Source organism: Letharia columbiana (genome assembly GCF_014066305.1).
Source record: "Letharia columbiana isolate WasteWater2 chromosome Unknown Sc0000044_s0, whole genome shotgun sequence".
In the NCBI taxonomy this organism is placed as follows: Eukaryota; Fungi; Ascomycota; class Lecanoromycetes; order Lecanorales; family Parmeliaceae; genus Letharia; species Letharia columbiana.
In genome coordinates this window covers 272,747-288,137 of record NW_023501088.1, presented here as the reverse complement: position 1 = coordinate 288,137, position 15,391 = coordinate 272,747, and the positions used below count along the sequence as shown (strand labels likewise).

General features: G+C 49.7%; 4 protein-coding genes across 4 annotated transcripts; 2 read left to right on the top strand and 2 right to left on the bottom strand.

Moving 5' to 3' along the window:
• Positions 1 to 493: 493 nt before the first annotated feature.
• Positions 494 to 2,092, bottom strand: HO173_009943 (uncharacterized protein; the record flags this gene model as incomplete). Its single annotated transcript, XM_037311830.1, has 1 exon — positions 494 to 2,092. The coding sequence occupies one exon, from the start codon at positions 2,090 to 2,092 to the stop codon at positions 494 to 496; it is 1,599 nt and encodes a 532-aa protein (XP_037161292.1).
• A 739-nt stretch (positions 2,093 to 2,831) lies between these two features.
• On the top strand, positions 2,832 to 3,668 carry HO173_009942 (uncharacterized protein; the record flags this gene model as incomplete). Its single annotated transcript, XM_037311829.1, has 3 exons — positions 2,832 to 3,017; positions 3,106 to 3,202; positions 3,253 to 3,668. The coding sequence occupies 3 exons, from the start codon at positions 2,832 to 2,834 to the stop codon at positions 3,666 to 3,668; spliced, it is 699 nt and encodes a 232-aa protein (XP_037161291.1).
• A 327-nt stretch (positions 3,669 to 3,995) lies between these two features.
• HO173_009941 (uncharacterized protein) lies at positions 3,996 to 4,265 on the bottom strand (the record flags this gene model as incomplete). The annotated part of the gene is made up of 1 exon (XM_037311828.1): positions 3,996 to 4,265. The coding sequence occupies one exon, from the start codon at positions 4,263 to 4,265 to the stop codon at positions 3,996 to 3,998; it is 270 nt and encodes an 89-aa protein (XP_037161290.1).
• Positions 4,266 to 5,623: 1,358 nt separating this feature from the next.
• Positions 5,624 to 14,795, top strand: HO173_009940 (uncharacterized protein; the record flags this gene model as incomplete). The annotated part of the gene is made up of 3 exons (XM_037311827.1): positions 5,624 to 10,276; positions 10,325 to 14,275; positions 14,337 to 14,795. The coding sequence occupies 3 exons, from the start codon at positions 5,624 to 5,626 to the stop codon at positions 14,793 to 14,795; spliced, it is 9,063 nt and encodes a 3,020-aa protein (XP_037161289.1).
• Between the last annotated feature and the right edge of the window lie 596 nt (positions 14,796 to 15,391).

The following is a 15,391-nucleotide window of genomic DNA, read 5'->3' as shown; positions in this document are numbered from 1 at the left end:
TTACGCTGGAAGTTCTTCGGAACCGCTCCTAGCCCGAGCCAAAGTTTTCGGGGCTCGATACCCCCATCAAGCCTAAAAGAAGTAAGATACCTAAAGTCCCATCTATTGCGCTGTTGGAAGATATTTCTAGGCTCCCCCCTCTACAGGGCCGCTTTCCGAAAGTAGGGTTAGGGCTGCCACTAGCGCGGGTGCAGGACTCTGTGCAGACCTCCGTACGCCAATCCTCACTGGAGTAGCTTGCTAACCCCTTGATTCCGTGTCCATGGCATGCTATGTTGGGCGGACATTGCCATGTCGCCTGGCCTCTTTTCGGTCTCAATCAATGAGGTTGGCTGAGAGTTCGGAAGCTCCGTGATGCCATAGGTCATTGTCCATTCGTGGGCTTGTGATCAATTGTGCCCGTAATGTGGGACTTTCGTCCCTCGTGCTTGCTGGTTTGGATGAACAAATTAAGTCTTATTATGAAGGGCCATTGATGGTCCGAAGCGGTTCTTTAAGTTGTACACAGGACACGGTGGAACCCTTCTGTCCACTGTAGACTTCCCATAATGATGATCATCAACGCCAATGCTACCCCCACACTCATCGCGCCGTAGAAGTAGGCATGCCTTAATCTCAACCCCTTCAGTTCAGCCGCCCACGTACTGACTGTTGTCAAACAACCACAGAAGCCATCAGACATTCCTTGCAGGACCTGGCAGCCTACAATACCTCCCACTGGCACACGCTGAAGATCGAGGAATATGGCTTCCATCATGGTGCCGAAAATGTTGACAGCGAAAGTGCCGAGAGGAAAAGACTTGATCTTCCCGTTCAGATGCAAGGATGCGTAGAAGCGGAGGAGACATCCCAATGGCGCAAAAACCAAGGCAAACAGAGCCTGACTGCGCCATGTTTCCTGCGCCCAAGACGCGTTGCCCACAGGCCCACCAGGTCGATCAGGGGGCCAGATGGCCATGAATATAGCGCCAAACCAGCAGCCCACGGCAAGCAGAACGACTGAACGGTCAATTACCTTACGCCCGAAGAAGTTTGGAATGGACGGGGTGAACGGCTCGAGACCGAGGGCAAGGTGCGCGCCCAATTGAAGTGCGCCTAAACTCAAGCCAATCGTGATGATCAGGATCGCCAGCAATGCCATGAAGCTATAGCCGGGATTACGGTGGACGTTCAAAGTCTCCGATATAGGGGCAGTTGAGGGGTGTGAGATGGGAACCTGCAAGGCGTTTGAAAGTGCGAAGAAGCAGTCACGCATGAAAGAAGAGAATGAGGTGAAGGATCCGCAGAAGCCGGTAGCTAGGCCGATGTAGAGGGGCATAGTCTTCTTGAGTGCAGCCTGCCTCTGGGCTGCGGAAGGGCTCCGGTCCAACGCTTTGCCTTTCTCTTCGTCATGGCCTTTAGCTTGCTTCGGTGAAGATGGAGGGCCCAATTCTACGCGAAAGAGCTTGCGGTCTTCGGAGAGGAAGCCCATGATCAAGCTACCACCGACATTAGCCCATAGTAGACCTATTTGAACAGGAGCTCCAGGGTAGAAAGTCAATGCCTGAAGACCAAGTCGAGAAAGTGTCCCCAGAATGGAGAAAAGAATGAGGTATGATATCGTATAGATCTCAGTCGCGAGTTTGGAGGCCCGTTGACGCCGTGGAGAGACGTCGTCCTTCTTTGCTTTCTCGTCTGTTGAAGGCGAGCGGTCTTCTAAGTATCCTTGTTCACGCTCATCCTGAGAACCCTCAATGGGCGACGGCGCGGCTATCTCGTTGAGATGATCATTTGATGATGAGCTCGCATTGCGGTCTTCTAGGTATCCCTGTTTGCGCTCTTCCTGGGGGCTCTCGATCGGAGACGGCGCTGTTATTTCGTCAAGGTTTTCATAGTCATTGGGAAGCGTGTAGTCTTCTTTTGACCCATCCTCGCAATCGTTCCGCGTACGACCAGATCTTCCTGGATGGGCCCAAGGTCGACGTTCTTGCTTTTGATCTAATGGCTTCGGCTGGGATCGCGATTGATCCTTGTCTAAATTCTCGCTACTGCGCAGGTTGTCCGTAGAACAATCAAGCCAAAGGCGCGCCCTGCGGTGTTCTGGTGTTTTCATTCTCGTTGATAGGCTCGGCTTCTTCAGCGACGCTGTTTTCGTGTGCTAGTACCATACTGCCAGGTCCATAGCAACAGTGATGGGGACAGGGTACGGAGCTTGACCTGCGGAAGGTGCTGACCTCGGAGGCGCAAACCTAGGCCAGAAAACGCTATCTAATGCTGAAGGGTGCGCCCCACCGTCAATGACGCTGACAATTACGGGAGATCACACACCCACACGGGAGATCGTCCCGTGTTGTCGATTTAGCCTGTTCAAAATCGTCGCAAATGCTTGGCATCAGAAAGTCCTGCGTACCCCTATAGATTCAAATTATGAACTTTATGACTACAAGTCGGATCTTGAAATTCTTTGCGGTGTTGAAGTCGTAAGAGTATCAGCCAAAATTCTTGATATTAAGATTTCAATTACTTATTGAGTAGTATCTAGAATATTCGCGAAGAGATTCTAGAATATTTATAATTCTATATGTCTAATTTCTTTCTATAAACTCTATCCATCTTGACAGCGCTGGAGTCGCAGCGATTAGTATTTTACTTCACATCTGGAAATTTTTATGAATCAAATTATGACTATGAAACTAATAATTTCCATCTATGGGGTGCGTAGGAATTCTGCTGCCAAGCATTTGCCACGTTTTTGAATACGCTAGACGATATGATCAAGCCTGCATGATGCCCCAAGACAAACCTCTTCCTTTTTCTTCCGTTCCTCTGCCTGACAGCTTTCATTTCCAGCAATGGCCTCTTCATCACTTCCAGTCAACGTTCACATCTCGACCCACCCATGTTTGCGCGCCAAACTCTCTCAGTTACGATCCAAGGACGCCAACGCTCGGGAGACAAAGGCCCTAGTGCACGAGATTGCCCTCATCGTTGGCTGCGAAGCTCTCGCAGAATCGCTACAAACAACATCAAGTGGTACTGTGAGCTTTATTTGTACCGCCACTCCATCATCTCCTCCCTAGATCCAACCATGATAGGTTCGGGCATCCTAATGTCGGTAACGAGCAGGCTGAAACTCCCCTCGGCTACACCTACTCCGTCGAGACCACCACTCCCCATGTCGCTCTTGTCCCGATTCTACGTTCTGGGTTAGGCATGCTCGAAGGTAGGCTTGCCCCCATCTCACCCAAGAGTTGGTCTCATCAACTTCCTCAGCACTTCAAACTCTGCTGCCAGAACCCGTTTCGGTCCATCATCTGGGCCTCTTCCGCGAACCTACCAGCCTTCAACCTGTCGAATACTACAACAACCTTCCCTACCATCGTCCCACGTCTGCCAACCCTGACCCATTTCCAGTTCCCTCCATAGCCATACTTCTGGACCCGGTGATAGCGACTGGTGGAACCTCAAGTGCGGCCATACAGACACTGCTGGAATGGGGAGTAAAAAAAGTGGTGGTGATTAGTGTGCTGGGCAGCGAGCAAGGGGTGAAGCGAGCGGCAGAAGAAAATGGAGGCGAGTCAGTGGAGATTTGGGTTGGAGGTGTGGACGGACAGATAAATGAACGAGGTATGATAAGGCCTGGTCTAGGGGATGTGGGCGACAGGCTGTTCTTGACCATTGGAAAATGAGATCCAGGCTGGGCTGGGATTTGGAAAGATAGACTGCATTGATTGGATAGACACCACCGTTGGCTTGAGTCCTGCGCAACGCATTGCGAATAATTTGCAGTAGAGGTGGAGGTACGGCAACATGTACACCAGCCGTGACGCCGATTTCCCACGACTCCATTTTCATTGATCGCGAAACAATCCAAGGCAGACTCCACGGATATTCCAAACTCCGAAGCGATTATCACAAAAACAAATGGAACTGTTCCAAAGCATCTCTTTCATGCCTTTCGTTTCATCTGTCTTCGGTCTCTGCTCCGCAGCCTCTTGGAATCTTCTCCATGCTCTTCAATAACCGGGCGCAGCGCTGTATGCGGCACTGACCCTATTCCCAGCCTTGTCTTCCATGACTCTTGTGTTTCTTGGGTTTGTCTTCTCAGCTAAAATATGTCTTCGCTGCATTTCCCCGGCCTCGGAGCGCTTGTTGTAGACTTTCCAGATGATTAGGTATACAACTGTGATGATAATGAACGCGGCTATGAAGCCAGCCATGACGCCTATCTCGTGCGCAGTCCCAGGGCCGGCGTGAAAAGGGCCCGAAGGTTCATTATCGGCCATTGTGAGGATTGGCGACGGATGTAAGGACTGGAGTTGTTCAGTATGTATCAACAAAGGCTGTCGCTGAAACAAATGGTTTAACACAGAGCGTCACAACCGTGCAGATAATAATTTCACTGAGTACAGAGAGCGAAACCATACCCTCTAGTTGTTTGTTGGAGTGATGGGTCTGCGGGTTGCGACTCTCTTGTCACGGTAGGCGCTCGGATTCGCAGAATTGATGCGATTGTTGCGACGAGCTGTGAGTTCCTAAAGGCGATCACAAGAAGTAGAGGTTCCAATAATTGTCATCAGGTGAAGAGATGGAAGGTTGAAGGCGGAGTGTTGGTTGTCAAACCATCATCTCTTGGCGGAGGAGGCACAGTTCGCTTTCGCTTAGGGTTGCCAATGGGCCATGCCTTCTGCTATCCAGCACTTCATAGTGTACCTACCTGGAGTACTCCACGTTAGAGTGACAAGCCGACAATCGCCTAGGCAGTATCAATCGAAATCTGCCCGCGGAAGACGCGAACAGTGCAGATCGAAGAAAAACGCAGTAGGTTCTCCATCTTTGGGCGTCCATCCAAAATTATACTTAGAAGAACTCCATTCAGTCCGCGCATGTGTTGAATTGAATCCATAGAAAGTGGCCATTGTATCGGAAGAGATTATGATGCAGGCATAGCAATCAAGCAGTCATAGCAGACAAGCTCGAAGAGACAGTGTCGATTTCATCGTCAGGAAATCTGAATCGCCAGATTCGCCTTTGTCCTCAGATTATGCACATCTACCGCGGATTTGGAGGTGACTTTTTATCCGCAAGCGATCGTCGTATGTATTCAGACCAGATTCTCAGCTTGATCGAAACAGAATCCTATGCCTTGAGAGTGCGATCCTCGAACTTGAAAAAGATTGAAACGAAAGTTAGAGTAGGTACCTTAGTAGTAGGTAGGTAAGGTAGTATCTGGTGAATGGAACTTTAGGGCTCTGCTAGCGTATCTACGAGGTTGGGGGTTGGGGGGGGGGGGTTTCTCGGGGGTGTCCCAGGGGGGTAAGATTACCCTTACCCAAAAGCTTGTTCTTTGAATTCCATCTTATCTACTCTAACAACGGCTCCGACATCCCGGTCATCCCGCGCTCGAAAATTGGTAATGGTACATACTCTAGAGTACCAGTTTTACGAGTAATAAGTAGATTGTTCACTTTACTTCTATATCCTCATCCTCTCTCTCTTGCATCTCGTGCATCTCGTGGCCGTATACGAATCATGCCAACAATCCACCCATCTCCTTCCTCCACTTTCCGGGCTGTTTAGCTGCATGCCGAAGCAGTCTCCGAGCATGCCGGCGAGCCTCTACCTTGATGGCTGCTGAACGATCATGGGTATATTCAGTCCAACCTTCCTCCTGGGACTCATTCTCCTCTTGTACCTGGCTTCATTCGTCCTTTTCGCCATCTTACGCATAGCGACCGGTGTTTCCATCCAAAGAATTGGATACTTCTCCCTGAGGCGCATCGCATATATACCTAGAGATGGTATACGGATAGAACTGCGAGGCTTAGGCTTGCATCTTCATCGGCCTACCTTTGCGCAGCCAACATGGATAAGTCTACGCTTGACAGAGCTGAAGGTGACGGTCGATGTCAAGCATCTCGGAACAGGAGCAAAGTCAGAAGGCTCGCACCATGCACGAAGCAATGTACACTCCTCAGACACACCGGGGCGAAACGGATTCTCCTCCTCTACTTCCCCCAAACCCATCCTTCGAACTGTGACCCCAGCGTCTTCGCGAAGTCGAACATGGAAAAGATTGACACAATTAAAGGAGAGGATCAAGCGTTTGCACGAAAAAATACATTGGCTTAGCATGGTTGATCTCACGGCCCAGAATTCAAGTCTAGTATTTGCAGGCATTGGCTGCTTTGAAGTTGGGACGTTTAGCATGGTTGTCGATACTAGGCGCAAGACAGTGGACAGAGGTCGGCTCTTTCAGCACAAGAAGGTTCCTGCTGGCAACCAACGTCCGGCAGAGTGGATGTTCACGGTCAAAGGGATTCTCTTCACGCCCGAAGGAAGAGATTCTCTGGAAGTTGTTGATATCTGCACTCTCAATATCCACGGTTTGCTTTACAGAGATCGCGCGGGTCTGCGCGACACCTCGATATCATTGAAATTGGGCCGAGTTCATATACCATACGACGACCTATTGAGATGCAAGGCTCAAACGGAGCGGTATCGGAAAGAGGCTCATCTGCAACAAATGGAGACGCACAATGGCGACATCACCTTCACCGACGTAATAGAAGAGCTGGATAGGCCGGGAAGCCGGGAAGCAAATATAGTACAGACGGTCTCCGATTCGAAGGAATTTGTCAGCTCCATCTTGCGAGGCATTCAAGAGATTCAGATGGCGGTCAGCTTTGTGGGTATGACGAAAGAGTTCCATTCAATGCAGCCAAATGGATCCCCTCTATATCTCAATGTAGCCATGAACGAATTTGGCATCGACATGCATCGCCTTGACCCTAAGAGCCCTGCGCATCGAATGTATTTTTCCTCAAAGGATATCGCACATCAAGCTTTGCTCGCTGCAATCTCCATCGCAGTGAGCCTCGACGACGGCAATGAGAAACCGGAAAGAGTCCTGTACGTACCAATGGCTACAACAACGGTCAAGACAACTCTGCCTTCGAAGACTGTGGCTTTCTCCGAAGACAATAACGCAGCCGAGCGCAACGCAAATATCCTCTTCGCCAATGTTGTAGTAACTTCGCCTTCGATTGATCTTGATCCGAAACACATGCCCTTGGTCCTTGCGCTCATTCACAGTCTTAGGGAGGAACCCTCCGAATCGCCAGCTACTCATGGCCGATCACAACGACTCCTATCACGACTCTTGCCGAAGGCTAACATCAAATTCTCTGTTCACGAACCCGTGATGAGAGTGGCGTTACCGCCAGCTGATCCCAAGCTCAAAGGGTCTGATGAATACGACCTGATCATCCTGTCTGTCTCCTCGATATCGCTGGATGTCGAGTCATCGCATTTCACGGCGGGCGAGTTGCACTACGCGCTTACGTCAAATCTGCGTATCGCCTCGAACCAACTGTACTACCACACAGCATCTGGCGAACGCCATGAATTACTGGGTATTGACGCTCTCGAGCTCAAAATCCAACTAAACGCTTCGCCAGAAATTTCCGTTGTTGCGACAGGCAATATCCAGACCTTTTCCGTCCATATGGTGCGATCTGAAATCAGTGCTGGCGTACGCCAAATATTTCAACAGCTAAGCACAGACCGCGACGCTCAAACAAGATCGACCAATACTCCTTCAATGGGTCCCGACTTCCTAAGGTCCTTGCCATTTTGGCTTGTCCAGTTTTCTCTCCAGGGCTCCAATTTCGGCGTCGAGGTGGCTGGTGTCGATGCTGAGGTCTCGAAGGATACGCGTGGTGTCGCTCTTCAGCTTGAGTCTTGGACTGCCGAATATAAGATCCAGAGGTCTTCACCTGACGAAAGACCACCATATAGGCGTCATGGAACCATTAAGTCCACGATCACGGACGATCCTGTAATCAAAGTAACGCCTCCGCCAAGTACGAGTGGGGTTTTGCCGAGTAGCACGGATGGCAGGCGGTTGGCAGTACATGTCCGAGGTTTCGAGGGGTTTGTGGTTGAGGACATTGACGTCGTCGAGACGGAGTCTTTCATCTCTCTCCCTCGGTTCGAAGTTGCATTCACTACATTAAGCGATGCCCAAGGACCTATATTTCACATCAATTCCCACACCAAGGCACTGTACCTGCAATATTCGTTGTATCGCTATTATGCAATTGGCGTGGCGACTGGAGTACTTCGAGAAGCATTCGCTAGCGACAAGGAAGCCAGTCATACACCGCCCGATCTTACTTCCCCACAGGCGACGTCTGGAAGCTCTATACCTCCACACAGCCCCAGTCGGAAGGCCGTTCAAGAACTCGTCACGGTCGACGTTAGAGCTGGACTGCTTCAGGTCAAAGCGACTATGCCATCAGATCCGCCAATGATGCTTCAAATATACCGTATGGAAGCTGGGCGACATAGATGGGCAATGCCTTTCATGAAAGCAGAGATGGTGCGTCTTTATGTCGAAGCCCCTCGGATCATTTCGGCCTGGGCAAGGATTACTAGCATCAAAAATCTGCGAGTCGATCTTCGAGAGAACCGCAGAAAGCGGGGAGGAGCAGTCATTCAAGAAAAATCCATCGACGTAGCTATGGACTTCATAAGGCTTGCGGTCCCACATCAGCTTGTCCCACACAAAATCTTCGATAATTTTGCAAACGCTTTGAAAGCGAGTGAACAATTACACCATCGCTTCAAGACAGGAAGTGACGAGTACGTTCTCAAGAAAAGACCAGAACAACCAAAACAGGTGCCGAGAATATCCATTCGAAGCAAAGCATTACTTTTCGATGTTGAAGATGGAGCGTTTGACTGGAAGCTCGGGACGATCTATCGCATTGGTTTGATAGAGCAAAAGCAGCGCCTTGCCCGTGAAGAGGCCTTTCTCGCCAAAGTCAACAATTTGGAAAACCATCATCACAATCGAGCCTCGTCACGTTACCGTCCACAGCCTCATCCGTCGCAAGAGCGTGGCAGGGGCAAGCATTCTCCCCCGCAAGAAGCTCGACGGCGGAGCCGAAGCGTGAAGTCACGTTCTCGCCATAGTTCGGCCTCTCCTCCATCTACTCAATCACATCGAATGCGATATGATCGCGATGGAAGATGTACACTTACGAAGGACGCCAAAATTTCAGCCAAGGAAGCGGAGTACAAACTCCAGAAACACAACTCTGAAAGTTGGAAAAACCGTATTGATGTTGCGTATCATATCCAGAACGCTGGAATGCGAAGGATCCGAGGTATATTCTTCGGCAACGACGACATCCCTGAAAACGACGAGGAGGCTGAAAGCATACTTGCCATGCCGGAACGGCCAGGTCTGATGTCCACACTGATCAGTGATCTGCATATCGTTGTTGACAAGCCTTCGTTTCCAATCAAGGATTATCCGCAATTCCTTCACAGAGTCGGCAAAGGGATGCCCTACGATATGGAGTACTGCTTGCTAATTCCGCTCAATGTCCAGATCGATATGGGTGAAGCTCGTGTCACTCTACGGGATTATCCTCTACCATTACTTCATGTACCTGCTATTAGACCAGGACAATCACCACGATTGCCCAGTTGGTCGTTGAAAACGGACTTTGTTATTGCCGAGGAATACCGGGGTGCTGTGTCTACAAAGCAAGTCAAAGTCGAAGTCATTCCACCCAGAAAATTTTCAGGGTCGGAATCCGGCAGCGGGTTTGCAATTAATGTTCGCAGAACAGTTTCTCCTGTCAAAACGTACTCGGATGTGGCTATTGCAATCAACACGAGCGCCCCCACGAGCATTACCTGGGGAGCATCATACCAGCCGGCTATACAGGATATGATGATGGTAATAGAGGGTTTCACCAAACCACAAGTAGATCCCTCCGACCGGACAGGCTTCTGGGATAAGATCCGTCTCAGCGCGCATTCCCGGGTCAATGTTGCCTGGAAGGGTGACGGGGATGTTCGCCTACAATTGAAAGGTACTCGGGATCCGTACCGGGTCACTGGTAACGGTGCAGGTTTCGTCATGTGCTGGCGCAACAATGTACGCTGGTCCATCCATAAGGACGATGATCCTAAAAGGTTCATGACTGTCGACAGCGATGACTATGTTTTGGCAATCCCGGATTATAGTCATCAAGCTCGAGAAACAAGTTGTACATTCGGTAGAGAAGGGCCAAAAACATCAAGTACGTCGAGCACAAGCAGTACAAGGAACACTACAATGTTCAAAAAGGTTGTTATGAAGCTCTCGGGCAACGTACGCTGGCTTGCGGGTCTGGTTTTCGAAAGAGACCTGGATCAAGGAGGTCGATCCTTCGACTTCACACCGCATTACAACGTTACGTTGAGGACCCCTCAACATGCAAAAGCTCTGCCGGGACAGGTACGCAAATTCTAGGCGAGATCGCCGATTGCGCTAATGGTACTACAGGTCTACGATGCTTTTAAAGGCTTTCGAAGTAATCACATCCATCTATCTATTGCAGTGGTTGCTCCCCTCAATCGCGACTGGACGACCAAGAACATCAAACCATCCATGAGCTACAACGCAGTACATATGAGCCCTCGCTTTTTCACACACTTCTTTGATTGGTGGTCGATGTTCTCTGGAGTCATGGCTTTGCCCATTCGGCAAGGTAAGCTCTTTCCAGGAATCGAGAAAACGAGCAAGAAGTTCGGACGCCACCTTGCGACGATCAAGTACAACCTTCTGCTTTCACCACTCTTCATCGCTCATATCTACAAACACAAGGATGTCGAAGATTATTCCGAGGCACTTGTTTCCGCCACCGGTCTAAAGCTTAGACTCGACAGCTTTATGTTGGATCTACACCAAAGGCGAGAGGAGTGGGCAGCTCAGGGCAGAGGTAAAGCTAAGCAGATGAAAGCAACCGGCATGAGAATCAACCAAGCTCAGCTGGACTTTATCTCCGCTGACATTCGGGCTGTATCTGCCAGCATTGCCGGCACGACCACGGACGACTTGAAACGAGCCACACCGGAAGACCTAGCAGCTTACCAGCAGTCAACAGCTTCAGCTGACATATCTCGCTTTACCATTCCGGACAATGACTTTTTCTGGATTGACATGGATGACTTCGTCGAAATCGATTGGATCTTGCCGGCCGAGACGAATCCAGAGACAAAGATCTTGCCTTTGGCTTTTGCGCCACGCTTTACTTATTTCCGACAGACTGATACTCAGACTTCCAAGTCTGCAGATGGCGACAGCGCAAGTCCCTTCGGTGACGAACCCACCCATTTTTGTGTCATGTCTCAGGATAACGACCCTCGCAAAGTACAGTGTCAGCTGATTGAAGAGCGCCTTGTACAACTCGATGAACAATTGGAAATGCATGAGAGAACGTTAGGCGAGCAAGAGCTTCGTGTTGTCCGGGATTCATATCGAGATTCGAGTCTAAAAGAGCGCTACGAAATGCTCAGCGACCAGGGTAGGAAACTCAAAGGCAAAAAGGATTTCCTACAGAAAACACTCGCACGGCTGAACCGTGCCATCGATGAAGGCAGGCCCTGGATCTCAGCAGCTGGTGACACTGCTGGCCTAGACCTAGCAGGTGAGGGGTCAGAAGATGAAGCGGATACTGAAGCCGAGGGAATTAAAGCCACACCTCATTCAGGACCTACCAGTGGCTTCAATAACCGCTTCATCATACACAATGCGCAGCTGAAATGGAACAACTCGCTTCGGAACATCATTCTCCGCTACGTACACCAAGTCAGTCAACGGCGAGGGTTCATTTACTACATGTCACAGAAAGCCGTCAAGTTCATCTTAGACATTGTCAGAGAGCAGCATAAGAGTAAGAGAAAACATACACAACAAAACGATTCTGACTCGACAGATTCAGAAGCCTTTGCAGCCTTCTCGACGGAAGAAGAGAAGAGTGCTGGCTCCAGCGTCGAAGACCTCATCCAAGATCTGCTCAGCGATAGCAATAAAACCGTCGACGCTGATGATCCTAAGCAAACAGCAGAGCCGCAAAATTCAAACACGGATAACCTCGGGAAGGACATTTCAGAAGAATACATACCGCAAAACACTTATCATGTTCGCTTGATCGCACCACAATTCCAATTGCAGAGCGAGAAGAACTCCAAATCCGTGCTACTAGTCACAGCCAAAAGCATGCAATTAAAAGTGGTCCAAATCATGGACAAGGATCGCATAGCGGATGATGTCAGTGGGCTCGTGCAGCGCAGATTTTCTGTGGATATGGATAGTGTACAGTTCTTTGTCACGACCCAAAAGGTCTTGTCCCAGTTTCTTCATATATACTCTGGCAATCGCTACGGTACCCCCAAAGGCTCTGCGTGGCCACCCTGGGTAGCGTTCGAGACCAATTTCGATTTCGAATACGACCCTTTCGGATGGTCGCGAGTAGTGCAGAGAACATCTGCGAGTCTTCGCTACGACAAGTACAATACCCTTCGACTGAAGTACAACGACGAGGTTAGCAGTGGGAAAATGGGACAGAAAAACAAGCCAGAGAACATGGAAAGCCGCATCGACCACTTGTGGGTTGACTTCCCACACATTCGGGCGATCTGCGACTCTGTCGAATATTTCACAATGTATGTGATAGTGTTTGATCTATTGCTATACAACGAGCCGTTGGAAAAGGTCCGCAGTGAAAAGCTTGAGAGGATCATGTTGGCCTCTGACTTTAGTGATCTCAGCGGTGCGCCCAAAATGGTGTCTAGTCTTCAAGCTCGAATACGCCAATTGGAGGAGATCAAAACACAATTTCTGATTAACGCGAAGTACCTTGACAAACAAGGTTGGGAAGATCGTATGGCTATCGAGCACGATTTAGCGAGCTGCGAGGACGAGCTCTTCTTCATGATGAAGGCCATTACCACATCGCAACGCAAATTTGACGATCGTACTCAGGCCTCACAGACCACTGGGCTGCTGCGTTGGTACCTTTCCGCTTCAGAAATTGTCTGGCATTTGATGAGAGAAAAGGACGTCCCATTAATGGAGATTCAACTAAACAAAGCGGCCTACGACAGGACAGACAATAGCGATGGTTCCAACCACAATTCGATGCAGATCGAGCGTATACATGGGCTCAATCTCTTGCCCGATGCTCTATACCCTGAGATGCTGGGTCCATATTTGGAAAGTGGTAGGAAGTTTGTCCATGGTCAAGATCCTAAGATGCTCAAGGTCAATTGGCACAGCCTTGAGCCGATTGCTGGCATACCAGTCTTAGATCAATTCGAGGTTGACCTTTTCCCACTGAAAGTTCAGCTTGAGAGAGAAGTGGGTCAGAAACTTTTTGAATATATCTTTCCGGGGTTGGATAAGAATGGTAGTGACAAATCGCCGTTTATTGTCAAGCATACGCTCCATGCAGGGGATGCGGAAGAGGACTCCGATGCTGAGACCTTGTCCAGCATCCCAGACGCGCCGAGGCTCGAAGCCAATGGCTCCAATGACGACCAACCATCGACCAGAGCAGCATCCCTAGACATGAGACTCAGAGCTACCAGGGCGTTTCCACAGAAAGAGAGTCGTTCCACTTCCTCTAGTAAGACCAATGGGGAAACCCACCATTTCAAATTATTCCACCACTCGAACCACTCCAGTCGTTCGCAGAATGCATCAAGGCCATCTCTAGTGCGTACGAGTTCCAAGAAACCTTCACAAGAGTCTCTAGCAGTAATGCGCCAATCTAAGGATGGGTCTTCGACAAATTTATCCGCGATGAACGGCAACCCAGAGAAGCATAAAAGATTCACCCTCAATCGTTCGACGAGCCAAGCTACTACAACAGACAAAACTAAGCCTTCTGATGATCTCTCTCAAATGCTGTCACGAGCTTCAAACTACATGACTCTCGCGTACGTGAAGATCCCTAGCGTTGTTCTTTGCCTCAGCTACAAGGGCAAAGGCGAACGAAACATTGAAGACGTCCACAACTTCGTCTTCCGCATGCCAGTCCTTGAGTATCGAAATAAGACCTGGTCAAACCTTGACCTCGCTTTACGACTCAAGAAAGATGTTATCAGGGCACTCATCTCGCACACAGGCGCCATCATCGGCAACAAGCTCTCTCATCATCGGCCAGGCAAAAGCCAACAGGGCCGCCTCCGCGAGCTTGCAAACTCCTCATCTATGCTACCAAATAGCAACACTCTCAAGAACAGCCTCTCGAGCGAGACAAGCAGTATAAGGGATCAAAGCCCCCAAGGCGACACTGATGACTCCTCCCGGGCAACCTTGACATCCAATCCGAGCAATCAGTTGGCGAGAAGAGACTCGTTTACGCAGAGCTTACGGCATGCCGCTCTCCACAATGGACTGCATGGCGAACCGCCCTCGATACCAGAGTCCGAGGCTGAGGGTGAAGATAATGTACGTCGCCGTCATTCTCTGAATTGCCTTCTACACTAAAAGCTGACTGACCTCTAACTAGGCACTGAACAAAATGCGGCACACCCTGATCCGGCGGTTCACCACAGACACTCACAAACTTCGACGTAAGGATGCGGATGGTGAGGACCCAGATGAAAGGTCAGTACCTGTTGATGAACCATTCGCAGCAGTGGATCCTCTCACTGACGACTTGCAGCACACGCAAGAAAAGCGTGCAACTCCTAGGCAAGAGAATATTGGGATCCTTGAACCAATGAGACTGTCCGAGGGCTCTCGTTTACCCCGAATAATGTGGACGATTCTTGGGGTGTCTGTACCACCAACAAACCCCTGGACAGCGGTTCTGAACTTTCCATCTCATCTCGGCAGCCTCTCCCAACCGTCTCCATCCTTTCATCTCATCTGGACGATCTCTCTCTCTACCCCCGTCACCTTATCACGACCTCACGCCGAAAAAGCACCCTGTTTACTCATTTTCGTTCTAGATCTGTACGAGTAGGATGGGATTTTGAGAGGGAAGAGGAGGTGGCAACGCAATGCTGCATTTACATGGCGTCCAGCTTGGTGCGCTCTAGAGGCGACTCAGGGTGGCCCTTTTAATGGTTTCACCTTCTTTTGTAAATACTCAGAGACTGTACATATTCTTGAAAAGAGGTGGTCGAAATGGAAAGTCGAGCAACTCTCGAAGCTAGCAGAGCCTCACTGTCAGTGTCAGCCACGCGATGTTTGTTTACATCCTGCTTTGGGCATTGATTCTCATATACTGAACGAAGACCTTGGGATTCGCTTTGTTGGATTAATCGACCCAGCCGTTGTTCTGACATGAAGATGCTATTTGGCTGTCCTGTCTATCTACTAGTAAACACCCTTGCCCACTCTAAAAGATTTGAATTCGCTAAAAGAAAAAGAACCGCCAGCGTTGCCCCGTCTCTTGATGGGGAGCTACCAGCACTAAGCTCCGTTGACGCCGAGTGCCTAGAAAGAAGGAACGAGGCCAGTCGCACCTGGATGAGCTTTTTCTCTCAAGATGTCGAATGCTGAAAGGTACCGATGTCGTAGAGGACGTAAGGTCATGAGTGCCATTAAAGAGTATGC